We start from the raw sequence: 17743 nt of genomic DNA on the forward strand, positions 1-17743 counted from the left end.
GTATTCTGGTCCATAGTGTATATTCTGGTCCATAGTGTATATTCTGGTACATAGTGTATATTCTGGTCCATAGTGTATATTCTGGTACATAGTGTGTATTCTGGTCCATAGTGTGTATTCTGGTACATAGTGTATATTCTGGTCCATAGTGTGTATTCTGGTCCATAGTGTATATTCTGGTACATAGTGTATATTCTGGTCCATAGTGCAGGAGTCATTGTGTTGATCTGGCAGAACAAACTTGAACCAGAATGAATTGACCTTTAGCCATAGACTTATTGATTAGCTCAAAGGTCTTGGTCAGGTTCAGGTTCTACACGATGTCACCACTTTAGAGCTTTCCCTTTTCACACTGAACTTACACCGTCGTTCACCCGCTGGCCATAAGTTCAGTCCTTTCGTTGGGCAAAAGCTGAAGACACACTGCACAACGTTTAGACCGATTTGCTTATGATTTTAGTCACTCTTAGTCATCTTGTGCTGAACAGTCTTGCTTCAGTCTCGGTCATGACTGAAGTCATGTTCCAATCACAAAGTGTGCAGCACAGACAGACTAGACTCCAGTCGCATTCATTCAGACATGTTTGAATTATAATCTGGATGTTGGCTGTGCGACTGTACAAAAGACAGTTAACTTACACTTCTGCACCTCAGACACTGGAAAGTGCAACAGACGCTCCGGGTGTGGCACTGCTGTGGATATTTGTCTTTTCACGCACAAAGAACAAGAAGAGATGACTAAACCTGGAAAAGGCAAGGAGGAGAGGTTTAAGATTCAAGGGAGGAGGGGGAGCAGCCGGGTCACAGAGGCTCTCTCCCCCTTCCTCCCTGCTCAGGTCAGTGCAGGACCTGGATCGCCTGTGACACTATCAAAATAAAGGCCTGTGTTTTACAGATGCAGGAGTTTTATTTTGAAATGGCCTGACAGTGACGGATGATTGCCTAAAGAACTTGTTAAAAGTCCTATGTTTATTTCTGATGTTATTTTATACAAAAATATTATTGTGGCCACGCCCCCAGACTAACCCTATGGCCGCCATCGTCCTTTGATAATGAAAAGACGCTGAGTCAGCAATTTGGTTTGCGTCAAACTTTAACAAACTCCTCCTAGGGCGTTACGCCCACTGGCCTCAAATTGGTTTACGTCCTCTGGACACGTGGGGCGGTCGCACGGAAAGGCGGTCGCGCGGGTGGCGAGAGCCATCATCACCGCTCCGCGGCTTTAATTTAGATGTTAATCCCCTTCAAAGTTCTGATTTTTAAACTTTGATAAATATTTCAATCAAAGGGCTATGATGGTCATGACTGTGTTTAATTTCTTGGTTACAGTAACTCATTATTTGTAAAAAACTATAAAAGTCAAAAGATTCTTTCCACATCTCAAAGCTTTTCATGTGATTCTCTTTTACATCTGGTGAAAAACCTTTAGACCTTTTGTCCTCCAGACCTTGAGTCTCAGCTCAGTTCTATTTGGTACAAAACCTTTGGTCATAAAAATTTACCAGTTTAAGATTATAACATCTGTGTTTAGTTTGTTCTGATCAGCTCCTTCCATGTTGTAAGAACAGATTTGACCCAGGGATTCTTCACTTCCTCCTCATGACTCAAGCGTCTGTCATCTGCAGTAAGAACTGTACAGGAACCCCCGGCACCACATGACTCTCAGTATAAGACCTGTACAGGAACCCCTGGCACCACATGACTCTCAGTATAAGACCTGTACAGGAACCCCCGGCACCACATGACTCTCAGTATAAGACCTGTACAGGAACCTCAGGCACCACATGACTCTCAGTATAAGACCTGTACAGGAACCCCCGGCACACATGACTCTCAGTATAAGACCTGTACAGGAACCTCAGGCACCACATGACTCTCAGTATAAGACCTGTACAGGAACCTCAGGCACCACATGACTCTCAGTATAAGACCTGTACAGGAACCCCCGGCACACATGACTCTCAGTATAAGACCTGTACAGGAACCCCCGGCACCACATGACTCTCAGTATAAGACCTGTACAGGAACCCCCGGCACCACATGACTCTCAGTATAAGACCTGTACAGGAACCTCAGGCACCACATGACTCTCAGTATAAGACCTGTACAGGAACCTCAGGCACCACATGACTCTCAGTATAAGACCTGTACAGGAACCTCAGGCACCACATGACTCTCAGTATAAGACCTGTACAGGAACCCCCGGTACCACATGACTCTCAGTATAAGACCTGTACAGGAACCCCCGGCACCACATGACTCTCAGTATAAGACCTGTACAGGAACCCCCGGCACCACATGACTCTCAGTATAAGACCTGTACAGGAACCTCAGGCACCACATGACTCTCAGTATAAGACCTGTACAGGAACCCCTGGCACCACATGACTCTCAGTATAAGACCTGTACAGGAACCCCCGGCACCACATGACTCTCAGTATAAGAAATGTACAGGAACCCCCGGCACCACATGACTCTCAGTATAAGACCTGTACAGGAACCCCCGGCACCACATGACTCTCAGTATAAGACCTGTACAGGAACCCCCGGCACCACATGACTCTCAGTATAAGACCTGTACAGGAAGCCCCGGCACCACATGACTCTCAGTATAAGACCTGTACAGGAACCTCAGGCACCACATGACTCTCAGTATAAGACCTGTACAAGAACCCCCGGCACCACATGACTCTCAGTATAAGACCTGTACAGGAACCCCCGGCACCACATGACTCTCAGTATAAGACCTGTACAGGAACCCCCGGCACCACATGACTCTCAGTATGAGACCATTGAGCTACATAGTCTGGGTCAGACCAGCAACGCTCTGATTTGACCTAAAATGAAGTCATTTTTTACACAAGGTAAACCCTGCCTCCTTTTTCTTTTGAAGTTGAAGAGTTTTGAATCGAATACAGGGTTTATTTCCTTGCCAAATCTTGCCCGTGCTCTCTCGTGCACGCTCTCCTCTCGTGCACGCCTCCGCCCGCACACACCTCCGCCCGCCCGCGCTCTCCACCCGCCAATTGACTTGCTATAATATTATATTATAATAGATTATATACTTGCTATAAAGTGTGTTTCTGTCCCACAGTGATGAAGAGTTCGGTGAGCATGGATGCCTCGGACCAGAAGAAGACCAGGATGAAGCTGAAGAAGTTCCTCATACGCCGGCCCACGTACCAGGCCGTGCGGGACAAGGGCTACATCAAAGGCAAGCGCTTTACATCCACAGAACACTTTCACTGCTAATGTCAGGCTAACGTGAGGAGAAATATCACCTTTTATTACATTAAAGTCCTCTCCTGAAGTATGTTCTACTAAAGATGTTGTGCTGTGTTTGCAGACACCGTATTTGGCTGTAATCTGAGCGCTCTGTGCCAAAGGGAAAACTCCACTGTGCCTAAGTTTGTCCAAATGTGCATCGAGCATGTGGAGGACACAGGTAACGCTCCAACTACACGCTCTGCCGTCATGTAGAGGCTGTGAAACATTAAATCAAATCCTTTTGACTTCTCTCAAAGCCTCCACGCCGCGTTTGAACCTCTCTTTATGTCTTCGGATCATGTGACGCTTTATGACCTGGAAAGATCAGATTGTGGCTCTTGACAAAGCGAGTGCCATAAACAGGAAACAGCTGATGCTAACGTGCTTTGCTAGCTTTGTTTTGCTAACCCTAAAGTTAGCATCAGTGGAAATCTGATCTGCGGGCTCGGCAGTGGTGTAGTGGTTTAATGTGTTGCACATGTGGTCGTTGTGGTTTCATTTACCGTCGTTTACCAACTGTTGAATGTCTCTACCTTCTCTCTTGCCTTTTTACAGCTGTCCTGTCACATAAAGTCTTTGGGAATGTGCAGTGTGTCATACGTGTTGTCATGTTCCTCTCACAGGTCTGGATGTGGACGGCCTGTACAGGGTCAGCGGGAACCTGGCCGTCATCCAGAAGCTGCGCTTTGCTGTCAATCATGGTAAGGGGAAGGACTTCCTGTTCACTTCCTGTATGCCATATCCCCACCTTGGTGACCTTTGCTGTTTGTGCTCTGTGTGTGTCTGTGCAGATGAAAAGCTGGAGCTGGATGACAGTAAATGGGAGGACATCCACGTGACCACAGGAGCCCTCAAGATGTTCTTCAGAGAGCTGCCCGAGCCCCTCTTCACCTACGCCTCCTTCAACCATTTCGTCAACGCCATCAGTAAGAAAAAGGCTCTAGCAGAGCTCATGTTGGAGCAGGACTAACACACACACTGAAGCAGGACTAACACACACACTGAAGCAGGACTAACACACACACTGAAGCAGGACTAACACACACACACTGAAGCAGGACTAACACACACACACTGAAGCAGGACTAACACACACACACTGAAGCAGGACTAACACACACACTGAAGCAGGACTAACACACACACTGAAGCAGGACTAACACACACACTGAAGCAGGACTAACACACACACACTGAAGCAGGACTAACACACACACTGAAGCAGGACTAACACACACACACTGAAGCAGGACTAACACACACACACTGAAGCAGGACTAACACACACACACTGAAGCAGGACTAACACACACACACTGAAGCAGGACTAACACACACACACTGAAGCAGGACTAACACACACACTGAAGCAGGACTAACACACACACTGAAGCAGGACTAACACACACACACTGAAGCAGGACTAACACACACACACTGAAGCAGGACTAACACACACACTGAAGCAGGACTAACACACACACACTGAAGCAGGACTAACACACACACTGAAGCAGGACTAACACACACACACTGAAGCAGGACTAACACACACACACTGAAGCAGGACTAACACACACACTGAAGCAGGACTAACACACACACTGAAGCAGGACTAACACACACACTGAAGCAGGACTAACACACACACACTGAAGCAGGACTAACACACACACACTGAAGCAGGACTAACACACACACTGAAGCAGGACTAACACACACACTGAAGCAGGACTAACACACACACTGAAGCAGGACTAACACACACACACTGAAGCAGGACTAACACACACACTGAAGCAGGACTAACACACACACACTGAAGCAGGACTAACACACACACTGAAGCAGGACTAACACACACACACTGAAGCAGGACTAACACACACACTGAAGCAGGACTAACACACACACTGAAGCAGGACTAACACACACACTGAAGCAGGACTAACACACACACACTGAAGCAGGACTAACACACACACTGAAGCAGGACTAACACACACACACTGAAGCAGGACTAACACACACACTGAAGCAGGACTAACACACACACTGAAGCAGGACTAACACACACACTGAAGCAGGACTAACACACACACACTGAAGCAGGACTAACACACACACTGAAGCAGGACTAACACACACACTGAAGCAGGACTAACACACACACACTGAAGCAGGACTAACACACACACACTGAAGCAGGACTAACACACACACACTGAAGCAGGACTAACACACACACTGAAGCAGGACTAACACACACACACTGAAGCAGGACTAACACACACACTGAAGCAGGACTAACACACACACTGAAGCAGGACTAACACACACACACTGAAGCAGGACTAACACACACACTGAAGCAGGACTAACACACACACTGAAGCAGGACTAACACACACACTGAAGCAGGACTAACACACACACTGAAGCAGGACTAACACACACACTGAAGCAGGACTAACACACACACTGAAGCAGGACTAACACACACACTGAAGCAGGACTAACACACACACACTGAAGCAGGACTAACACACACACACTGAAGCAGGACTAACACACACACTGAAGCAGGACTAACACACACACTGAAGCAGGACTAACACACACACTGAAGCAGGACTAACACACACACTGAAGCAGGACTAACACACACACTGAAGCAGGACTAACACACACACACTGAAGCAGGACTAACACACACACACTGAAGCAGGACTAACACACACACTGAAGCAGGACTATCACACACACACTGAAGCAGGACTAACACACACACACTGAAGCAGGACTAACACACACACTGAAGCAGGACTAACACACACACACTGAAGCAGGACTAACACACACACTGAAGCAGGACTAACACACACACACTGAAGCAGGACTAACACACACACTGAAGCAGGACTAACACACACACTGAAGCAGGACTAACACACACACTGAAGCAGGACTAACACACACACTGAAGCAGGACTAACACACACACACTGAAGCAGGACTAACACACACACTGAAGCAGGACTAACACACACACTGAAGCAGGACTAACACACACACTGAAGCAGGACTAACACACACACACTGAAGCAGGACTAACACACACACTGAAGCAGGACTAACACACACACTGAAGCAGGACTAACACACACACACTGAAGCAGGACTAACACACACACACTGAAGCAGGACTAACACACACACACTGAAGCAGGACTAACACACACACTGAAGCAGGACTAACACACACACACTGAAGCAGGACTAACACACACACTGAAGCAGGACTAACACACACACTGAAGCAGGACTAACACACACACACTGAAGCAGGACTAACACACACACACTGAAGCAGGACTAACACACACACTGAAGCAGGACTAACACACACACACTGAAGCAGGACTAACACACACACACTGAAGCAGGACTAACACACACACTGAAGCAGGACTAACACACACACTGAAGCAGGACTAACACACACACTGAAGCAGGACTAACACACACACTGAAGCAGGACTAACACACACACTGAAGCAGGACTAACACACACACACTGAAGCAGGACTAACACACACACACTGAAGCAGGACTAACACACACACTGAAGCAGGACTATCACACACACACTGAAGCAGGACTAACACACACACACTGAAGCAGGACTAACACACACACTGAAGCAGGACTAACACACACACACTGAAGCAGGACTAACACACACACTGAAGCAGGACTAACACACACACACTGAAGCAGGACTAACACACACACTGAAGCAGGACTAACACACACACTGAAGCAGGACTAACACACACACTGAAGCAGGACTAACACACACACTGAAGCAGGACTAACACACACACTGAAGCAGGACTAACACACACACTGAAGCAGGACTAATTATGTTAAGTTAGAAAATATTAAATGTATGTGAAATATTAAAGCCACAAGATGTGATCACAAACCATCAACATTTGAAGCCTTTAGTTCCAAAACATGTTCCTTCTTTTCAAAGTGTAGTTTGTCCTGTGACCAGAGGGTGGCGCCCCCCTCACAGCCCTCTCTCTGTGCAGAGTGTCAGGACCACAAGCAGAGGCTCAGCTCCATCCAGGACCTGATCCACACGCTGCCTAAACCCAACCACGACACCATGCAGGCGCTCTTCAAGCATCTGCGCAGGTACAGCAGCACTCCATGAGGTTGATGGTGCGATCCCCACACCAGACTTCTCTTTACCTGAGGGTGACTGAGTACTTTGGGGAGTAAAGTCATGTGAGGATCAAATACAGGGGGGATCTGCAGAGTCTGAAGTAACAGTAGGAAAAACATGACTTTTTATAGTTTCAATCCTTTGATTTAGACGTAAGTGTGGAACAAGAGTGTTTTTTTAAAATAAGAGTAAAGACACGTATACTTTTCCTCAAAACTGAGGATAGAGGACCAAAGCTAAATATATAAGGGATTCCATTTGCCATTTAAATGTGTCGGTCTTTCTACATTTGAAAGAAGTTTGCCAAAAAGAGAGAATTTAAATTTGTTTGTACATTAAATTAAGATTGTGTTTGGACATTTCTGGTTTGGTCAAATACAGTAGAACATCATCTGCAGCAGGAAACGTCATGTTCTGTCCCATCAGCATGAATTGTTTCTGATTGTCTAATGGTTCCAAATACAGAGCAAACAGGAGGAGAGACCAAGCACAGCCCTGTCTGACCCCCTTTCCAGAGTCAGTGGATCTGAGGTGACCATTGATTTTAATGTCTTGATGTTGGACCATCGTAAAGAACCCAATATTTGTTTTAAATCAAATTGTCCCTTTAAAATTTGATTAGCACTTTAAATAAATATGTCCAGCTAACAGCAAAAGCCTTCTCAGCTGTGTTCTGTTGTGTTTGTGTGTGTCTCATTGTGTGTAAAGATGGTCTTGTGTCGTCTTGTGTGTGTCTCATTGTGTGTAAAGATGGTCTTATGTCGTCTTGTGTGTGTCTCATTGTGTGTAAAGATGGTCTTGTGTCATCTTGTGTGTGTCTCATTGTGTGTAAAGATGGACTTATGTCCTCTTGTGTGTGTCTCATTGTGTGTAAAGATGGTCTTATGTCGTCTTGTGTGTGTCTCATTGTGTGTAAAGATGGTCTTATGTCGTCTTGTGTGTGTGTCTCATTGTGTGTAAAGATGGTCTTATGTCGTCTTGTGTGTGTCTCATTGTGTGTAAAGATGGTCTTATGTCGTCTTGTGTGTGTCTCATTGTGTGTAAAGATGGTCTTATGTCGTCTTGTGTGTGTCTCATTGTGTGTAAAGATGGTCTTATGTCATCTTGTGTGTGTCTCATTGTGTGTAAAGATGGTCTTATGTCCTCTTGTGTGTGTCTCATTGTGTGTAAAGATGGTCTTATGTCGTCTTGTGTGTGTCTCATTGTGTGTAAAGATGGTCTTATGTCATCTTGTGTGTGTCTCATTGTGTGTAAAGATGGTCTTATGTCGTCTTGTGTGTGTGTCTCATTGTGTGTAAAGATGGTCTTATGTCGTCTTGTGTGTGTCTCATTGTGTGTAAAGATGGTCTTATGTCGTCTTGTGTGTGTCTCATTGTGTGTAAAGATGGTCTTATGTCATCTTGTGTGTGTCTCATTGTGTGTAAAGATGGTCTTATGTCGTCTTGTGTGTGTCTCATTGTGTGTAAAGATGGTCTTATGTCCTCTTGTGTGTGTCTCATTGTGTGTAAAGATGGTCTTATGTCATCTTGTGTGTGTCTCATTGTGTGTAAAGATGGTCTTATGTCGTCTTGTGTGTGTCTCATTGTGTGTAAAGATGGTCTTATGTCGTCTTGTGTGTGTCTCATTGTGTGTAAAGATGGTCTTATGTCGTCTTGTGTGTGTCTCATTGTGTGTAAAGATGGTCTTATGTCATCTTGTGTGTGTCTCATTGTGTGTAAAGATGGTCTTATGTCGTCTTGTGTGTGTCTCATTGTGTGTAAAGATGCTCTTATGTCGTCTTGTGTGTGTCTCATTGTGTGTAAAGATGGTCTTATGTCGTCTTGTGTGTGTCTCATTGTGTGTAAAGATGGTCTTATGTCCTCTTGTGTGTGTCTCATTGTGTGTAAAGATGGTCTTATGTCGTCTTGTGTGTGTCTCATTGTGTGTAAAGATGGTCTTATGTCTCTTGTGTGTGTCTCATTGTGTGTAAAGATGGTCTAATGTCGTCTTGTGTGTGTCTCATTGTGTGTAAAGATGGTCTTATGTCCTCTTGTGTGTGTCTCATTGTGTGTAAAGATGCTCTTATGTCGTCTTGTGTCTTTGTGGATTCAGTTTGGGAGGATTTGTTCCGTTCTTTTGGACATAATTGAGGTGAATAAACGTCACATTCAGAATAGAAATAGTCTCTATGAGGCACAGTCCAGTCGCTCCTTCCTTCTTTGGTCTCGGGGACAAAGCTGTCCACCATCACTCCCCGGGCGTGTTCTTGAGTCTCGTGATTGCACTTTGTATTTACAATAATCACTTTTGAGATTTTAGAAAGAAAGGTTTTTTTTATAGAAAGATTCTAATCATGATTGAATCTGTCTCGTATTTTTAAAATTGTTCTTTCCGTTAATAGTTTAGAACATTTTGATCCATCAGTGTTTAGTAAAGAGCTTTTTCTTGACTATTGTCAGGTCCGATCATTCATTTCTTCTTCTCTTTTTAATTTCCTGTAGCTTTGAGGACTCGTCTTATTGAGGACTCTTCTTATTAAGGACTCGTCTTATTGAGGACTCTTCTTATTGAGGACTCGTCTTATTGAGGACTCTTCTTATTGAGGACTCGTCTTATTGAGGACTCGTCTTATTGAGGACTCTTCTTATTGAGGACTCGTCTTATTGAGGACTCGTCTTATTGAGGACTCGTCTTATTGAGGACTCTTCTTATTGAGGACTCGTCTTATTGAGGACTCTTCTTATTGAGGACTCGTCTTATTGAGGACTCGTCTTATTGAGGACTCGTCTTATTGAGGACTCGTCTTATTGAGGACTCGTCTTATTGAGGACTCGTCTTATTGAGGACTCTTCTTATTGAGGACTCGTCTTATTGAGGACTCTTCTTATTGAGGACTCGTCTTATTGAGGACTCGTCTTATTGAGGACTCTTCTTATTGAGGACTCGTCTTATTGAGGACTCGTCTTATTGAGGACTCGTCTTATTGAGGACTCGTCTTATTGAGGACTCTTCTTATTGAGGACTCGTCTTATTGAGGACTCGTCTTATTGAGGACTCGTCTTATTGAGGACTCGTCTTATTGAGGACTCGTCTTATTGAGGACTCGTCTTATTGAGGACTCGTCTTATTGAGGACTCGTCTTATTGAGGACTCTTCTTATTGAGGACTCTTCTTATTGAGGACTCGTCTTATTGAGGACTCTTCTTATTGAGGACTCGTCTTATTGAGGACTCGTCTTATTGAGGACTCTTCTTATTGAGGACTCTTCTTATTGAGGACTCGTCTTATTGAGGACTCGTCTTATTGAGGACTCGTCTTATTGAGGACTCTTCTTATTGAGGACTCTTCTTATTGAGGACTCGTCTTATTGAGGACTCGTCTTATTGAGGACTCGTCTTATTGAGGACTCTTCTTATTGAGGACTCTTCTTATTGAGGACTCGTCTTATTGAGGACTCTTCTTATTGAGGACTCTTCTTATTGAGGACTCTTCTTATTGAGGACTCTTCTTATTGAGGACTCGTCTTATTGAGGACTCTTCTTATTGAGGACTCTTCTTATTGAGGACTCGTCTTATTGAGGACTCGTCTTATTGAGGACTCGTCTTATTGAGGACTCGTCTTATTGAGGACTCGTCTTATTGAGGACTCGTCTTATTGAGGACTCGTCTTATTGAGGACTCGTCTTATTGAGGACTCTTCTTATTGAGGACTCTTCTTATTGTGCTTATCATATTATTTGTGCTTCTTTTGTTGGAGTCCTTCAGGTCAGATCTCATTCTCTGCCTCTGTGGCTCAGAGCTGGATCCATCTTTGTGTCCACTTTCTTCTTAGTCTGGTCAGTAAACCGCCATCATCACGGGTCTATCTCACTGCGCCCGAGTTTGAGCCAGAGCTGCTGGTGCCAGTGCTGAAGCGGGACGAGGCGAGCTCTGGCGCTGATGTGGGGCCTGCTAGCTTAGCCGGAGCATTTCTTGGTGCCATTGTTGTTCTTTGGTTTCATGTTCAAAAATAAGTGTCCAGGCTTATTATACGTCTGCTCCCATCTGAAAATATCGAGTCTCCCCAAGTAAACTCGTAATAAAGTGTCATGGAATTAGAAAATGTCCTTGGGAGGAGACATGCACCGATGCTATTCCGTAACATATTGAGAACACAATTCAACTTAGAATATAAAACGATACAGAAATATCAGACATTTGTATGGCAAGCTTGGGAGAAAACGCCGGGACCGGTCACGCAGGCCGTTGTAAGCAGCCTGGTGACCCTCCTGTGTCTCACACCGTTTTTTCCCATGCTGGTTGGTTTTATTAGATATTCTGGAATAGGCGGGTCACATTTCTCATTGGTCAGCCTCACATCAAGGCACGTATTTTTCCGTAGAGATCAAGCCTTGGGTAAACATTACCAAAACTCCTCTGGGTTATCACCCCCCCTCAGGTAAACGTCCTTTGGCCCATCTTTACGACCCCTTCACAAACAAATGCAGTTTGTCACACACCCGTTCTTCTCTTAGACTAATGATGCAGATAAAATACATCACAGAAATATAATCATATATTCACATTTTATCACATAAAGACTGGAACGCAGCCCGACAGACGCCAAGCTAGGAGTCTGTACGTCGTCCCGTAAGTCTCCTCAAAAGCTTCTTCACATTTCTTCAGTGAGGGTGATTACGGGACACGCGCTCGAGTATCCCGCTTATTTTAAAGTCTTTTGATTTTGTGTCGGTCCATGTAAACACAGTAACCGGGTTTCAATTTACCGGAAACCTTGGGCCTCTCACTGGGATGTGCTGTGGCGCGTAAACGCTGGCATGGGGTCCAGAAGAGACAGATCTTTACTCGGAGTGAGTCTGGGGTGGCTCCTGTAACCTCGCCCTCCCCGGGGTGGGCTCCTGTGACCTCGCCCTCCTCGGGGTGGGCTCCTGTAACCTCGCTCTCCTCGGGGTGGCTCCTGTAACCTCGCCCTCCTCGGGGTGGCTCCTGTAACCTCGCCCTCCTCGGGGTGGCTCCTGTAACCTCGCCCTCCTCGGGGTGGCTCCTGTAAACTCGCCCTCCTCGGGGTGGGCTCCTGTAACCTCGCCCTCCTCGGGGTGGGCTCCTGTAACCTTGCCCTCCTCGGGGTGGCTCCTGTAACCTCCTCGCCCTCCTCGGGGTGGGCTCCTGTGACCTCGCCCTCCTCGGAGTGGGCTCCTGTGACCTCGCCCTCCTCGGGGTGACTCCTGTAACCTTGCCCTCCTCGGGGTGGGCTCCTGTGACCTCGCCCTCCTCGGGGTGGCTCCTGTAACCTCGCCCTCCTCGGGGTGGGCTCCTGTAATCTCGCCCTCCTCGGGGTGGGCTCCTGTAACCTCGCCCTCCTCGGGGTGGGCTCCTGTAACCTCGCCCTCCTCGGGGTGGGCTCCTGTAACCTCGCCCTCCTCGGGGTGGGCTCCTGTAACCTCGCCCTCCTCGGGGTGGGCTCCTGTAACCTCCTCGCCCTCCTCGGGGTGGGCTCCTGTAACCTTGCCCTCCTCGGGGTGGCTCCTGTAACCTCCTCGCCCTCCTCGGGGTGGGCTCCTGTGACCTCGCCCTCCTCGGAGTGGGCTCCTGTGACCTCGCCCTCCTCGGGGTGGCTCCTGTAACCTTGCCCTCCTGGGGGTGGGCTCCTGTGACCTCGCCTTCCTCGGGGTGGCTCCTGTAACCTCGCCCTCCTCGGGGTGGGCTCCTGTGACCTCGCCCTCCTCGGGGTGGGCTCCTGTGACCTCGCCCTCCTCGGGGTGGGCTCCTGTAACCTCGCCCTCCTCGGAGTGGGCTCCTGTGACCTCGCCCTCCTCGGGGTGGGCTCCTGTGACCTCGCCCTCCTCGGGGTGGCTCCTGTAACCTCCTCGCCCTCCTCGGGGTGGGCTCCTGTGACCTCGCCCTCCTCGGGGTGGGCTCCTGTGACCTCGCCCTCCTCGGGGTGGGCTCCTGTGACCTTGCCCTCCTCGGGGTGGCTCCTGTAACCTCGCCCTCCTCGGGGTGGGCTCCTGTGACCTCGCCCTCCTCGGGGTGGGCTCCTGTGACCTCGCCCTCCTCGGGGTGGCTCCTGTAACCTCGCCCTCCTCGGGGTGGGCTCCTGTGACCTCGCCCTCCTCGGGGTGGGCTCCTGTGACCTCGCCCTCCTCGGGGTGGGCTCCTGTAACCTCGCCCTCCTCGGGGTGGGCTCCTGTGACCTCGCCCTCCTCGGGGTGGCTCCTGTAACCTCGCCCTCCTCGGGGTGGGCTCCTGTAATCTCGCCCTCCTCGGGGTGGGCTCCTGTAACCTCGCCCTCCTCGGGGTGGGCTCCTGTAACCTCGCCCTCCTCGGGGTGGGCTCCTGTAACCTCGCCCTCCTCGGGGTGGGCTCCTGTAACCTCGCCCTCCTCGGGGTGGGCTCCTGTAACCTCCTCGCCCTCCTCGGGGTGGGCTCCTGTAACCTTGCCCTCCTCGGGGTGGCTCCTGTAACCTCCTCGCCCTCCTCGGGGTGGGCTCCTGTGACCTCGCCCTCCTCGGAGTGGGCTCCTGTGACCTCGCCCTCCTCGGGGTGGCTCCTGTAACCTTGCCCTCCTCGGGGTGGGCTCCTGTGACCTCGCCTTCCTCGGGGTGGCTCCTGTAACCTCGCCCTCCTCGGGGTGGGCTCCTGTGACCTCGCCCTCCTCGGGGTGGGCTCCTGTGACCTCGCCCTCCTCGGGGTGGGCTCCTGTAACCTCGCCCTCCTCGGAGTGGGCTCCTGTGACCTCGCCCTCCTCGGGGTGGGCTCCTGTGACCTCGCCCTCCTCGGGGTGGCTCCTGTAACCTCCTCGCCCTCCTCGGGGTGGGCTCCTGTGACCTCGCCCTCCTCGGGGTGGGCTCCTGTGACCTCGCCCTCCTCGGGGTGGGCTCCTGTGACCTTGCCCTCCTCGGGGTGGCTCCTGTAACCTCGCCCTCCTCGGGGTGGGCTCCTGTGACCTCGCCCTCCTCGGGGTGGGCTCCTGTGACCTCGCCCTCCTCGGGGTGGCTCCTGTAACCTCGCCCTCCTCGGGGTGGGCTCCTGTGACCTCGCCCTCCTCGGGGTGGGCTCCTGTGACCTCGCCCTCCTCGGGGTGGGCTCCTGTAACCTCGCCCTCCTCGGAGTGGGCTCCTGTGACCTCGCCCTCCTCGGAGTGGGCTCCTGTGACCTCGCCCTCCTCGGGGTGGGCTCCTGTGACCTCGCCCTCCTCGGGGTGGCTCCTGTAACCTCGCCCTCCTCGGGGTGGGCTCCTGTGACCTCGCCCTCCTCGGGGTGGGCTCCTGTAACCTCGCCCTCCTCGGGGTGGCTCCTGTGACCTCGCCCTCCTCGGGGTGGGCTCCTGTGACCTCGCCCTCCTCGGGGTGGGCTCCTGTAACCTCGCCCTCCTCGGAGTGGGCTCCTGTGACCTCGCCCTCCTCGGGGTGGGCTCCTGTGACCTCGCCCTCCTCGGGGTGGGCTCCTGTGACCTCGCCCTCCTCGGGGTGGGCTCCTGTGACCTCGCCCTCCTCGGGGTGGGCTCCTGTGACCTTGCCCTCCTCGGGGTGGCTCCTGTAACCTTGCCCTCCTCGGGGTGGCTCCTGTAACCTCCTCGCCCTCCTCGGGGTGGGCTCCTGTGACCTCGCCCTCCTCGGGGTGGCTCCTGTAACCTCGCCCTCCTCTTGTCTCCTCAGGGTGGTGGAACACGGCGAGGCCAATCGTATGACGACCCAGAGCATGGCCATCGTGTTCGGGCCCACGCTGCTTCGGCCTGAGGCGGAGACGGGGAACATGGCCGTGCACATGATTTACCAGAACCAGATCGTGGAGCTCATCCTACTGGAGCTGGACAGGGTGTTCGGCATGTAGAGCCCCGTCCTCACCTGCCCGGATGGACCGAGCTCAGACACTTCGCTTTTACCTGTTGCACTTATCGAGACTTTGCGATGCCATTGAAGTGTTGATGTTGCACTGGAGGAAAACGGGGCCTCACCACGGGCCCCATCTGAGAAAACAGACCCGTCATCAGCTAATGCCTGATGCCCGTCCAGCCTCGCGCCCCCGTAACGCTGTGGTCACACTTCATTTTAGGGTTTCAAACTTTCTCTCATTGAAGCAAATTGGTACATTTGGAATCTGAGGTCTGCTGGGGGCCCTCCTGAGTGCACAGGGGCCCTCCTGAGTGCACAGGGGCCCTCCTGAGTGCACAGGGGCCAAACTAAAGATGAAGGAAAGACAAAGGAGACTACAGACGCAGACAGTTCAGAAAATAAGGTTAAAAACATTAACAACAAAGTTTCCTCCTATTTCAGTTCAACACATTTACAGTGTTTTGAGCTCAGTCCAAACATAAGATTTCATTTCATATTTACAAAAATCATTTCTTCTCGTTTCTGTCTCGTGTCGTCAGGGTTAAAGTCACATTAACGAGAGGCTCATTTGTAAGTGTCAAATTCAATGTTAATTAGTATTTGTTTTCAATTCATATTTATTCTGCCTTATTCATGTCTTACTCCTGAGAACCTCCTGTCAGGAGCCTGTCCCAGTGACTTTGGGCCTTAGGCGGGGTACAGCCTGGACAGGGCCCAGCTCATCACAGGGTGAATATATATATATATATATATATATATATATATATATATATATATATATATATATATATATATATATATATATATATATACTAATACTTCACTCTAAATAAACTCCTCCTTAAAGAACGGCCAGACTGCAGTGTCCAAATTTGCATTGTGCGTCCAGTTGGACGCCTGTACACTTGAAAGCAGACGCCATGGACGCCCTGGACACGCCATGGACGCCCTGGGGACGCCCTGGACACGCCATGGACGCCCTGGGGACGCCCTGGACACGCCATGGACGCCCTGGGGACGCCCTGGGGACGCCATGGACGCCCTGGGGACGCCCTGGACACGCCATGGACACGCCATGGACGCCCTGGGGACCCCCTGGACACGCCATGGACACGCCATGGACGCCCTGGGGACCCCCTGGACACGCCCTGGACGCACGTCCACATAGACTTGAATGTAAAGTGGACACTCTGACTCCCGCGGTCTGTTTACTGCTTTAGTATGATGTTGCACACTTTCTATAGTCTTAATAAAGCATAAACAAAGACTTAGTTCATAATGAATAGTTTATGAAGACATATTCAGGTTTAGTAACAGCTGAATGAACTCTGACTCCTAATCTCTTCACAAAGTCGTTTCTAAACCGGAATCAATCCTAATAAACCTTGTGTTCAACATGAATTATGGCTTTATTTTGGCTTTAATGAGGCTAATGAAGTAAAAGTTATGGAACTGAAGATAGAACGTTTATGTACATTTATGTAGATTATGGATTAAGTGTCATCAAATGTGGAAGAAGCAGCAGAATAAGACATGAACAAAGGATGAATGAAAACTAATTCATATCAAATTACAGACTTAAATGTAACAAATGAGTAGCTAGATAAATGAACTCTTAAAGTGTTACCAAAGTATTTACTGGTTCCACAATATTTATTATTCATATCTATTGTTACGAAACTGAAATTAAAATACCTTTAGCTGTGACATTACGGGTTAGAATTAAACCACGTCTCTGTGGAGGCGCGGCTCGAGGCGTGAATCCAGTTTGAAGCATTTCTTTGAGTCCAGAGTGTCTCTGTCCACACAAAGGGCGTGGTCAGTGAAGCGTCTGTCACAGGTTTGTCCAGATCTCACAAAAGACTCTTTGTTTGTGCTCTGGACTTTTGTCTCGTTTGTCTCTCGTTTCAAATGCTTCAGACTAAAAGCCGGTGGCTTCACCTGAAGAAGCTGCTCGTGACAGACTCAGACTCAGATAAAGCCACTTTTCATCTGAAAGTGTCAGATTGAAGTTCTTACTTTGCTCTGGAGAAAATGTTGAATCTTGATTTGAAAATCACAGTTTGTGTTTTCAGAATATGAATTGCAGCTAAAGAGAACATGTAAAAATGTGTGTCATAAATTATTTTGTGAAGATGAAATACAATGCTAATAAAGTTGCTAATTTATAAGCTAATTTTAAAAGAATGCATTGCCGTATCAACATTGTGAAAAAGTCATGACTAAGCTACGATGTTCAGAAGCAAAAGACGCAATAAAATGAAGTGATGAAGGAAAATTAAACTGTTCCGTGTTTGATTCACGGTCCTGGCCCTGGTTTGTCCTCCTGGTGTGTCCTCCTGGTCTGTCCTGGTGTGTCCTCCTGGTGTGTCCTCCTGGTGTGTCCTCCTGGTCTGTCCTGGTGTGTCCTCCTGGTCTGTCCTGGTGT

The 17743-nt window shown here is 48.9% G+C and overlaps 1 protein-coding gene across 1 annotated transcript in view; it reads left to right on the top strand.

Annotated features, from left to right (window-relative positions):
• The window catches only part of LOC140357020 (rho GTPase-activating protein 12-like), a 112040-nt gene extending 96101 nt beyond the window's left edge, over positions 1–15939 (top strand). The window contains exons 11-16 of the mRNA XM_072441997.1: positions 3095–3214; positions 3347–3445; positions 3891–3968; positions 4059–4193; positions 7365–7470; positions 15139–15939. Of these exons, the coding sequence (XP_072298098.1) occupies positions 3095–3214; positions 3347–3445; positions 3891–3968; positions 4059–4193; positions 7365–7470; positions 15139–15313 (713 nt within the window). The 3' untranslated portion in view covers positions 15314–15939. The remainder of the gene's footprint in view (positions 1–3094; positions 3215–3346; positions 3446–3890; positions 3969–4058; positions 4194–7364; positions 7471–15138) is intronic.
• The last annotated feature ends 1804 nt before the right edge of the window (positions 15940–17743 follow it).

The sequence above is a fragment of the Eucyclogobius newberryi genome, unplaced genomic scaffold, assembly GCF_026437365.1.
Source record: "Eucyclogobius newberryi isolate DKJ021-1_F unplaced genomic scaffold, fEucNew1.0.hap1 SCAF_120, whole genome shotgun sequence".
Classification (NCBI taxonomy): Eukaryota; Metazoa; Chordata; class Actinopteri; order Gobiiformes; family Gobiidae; genus Eucyclogobius; species Eucyclogobius newberryi.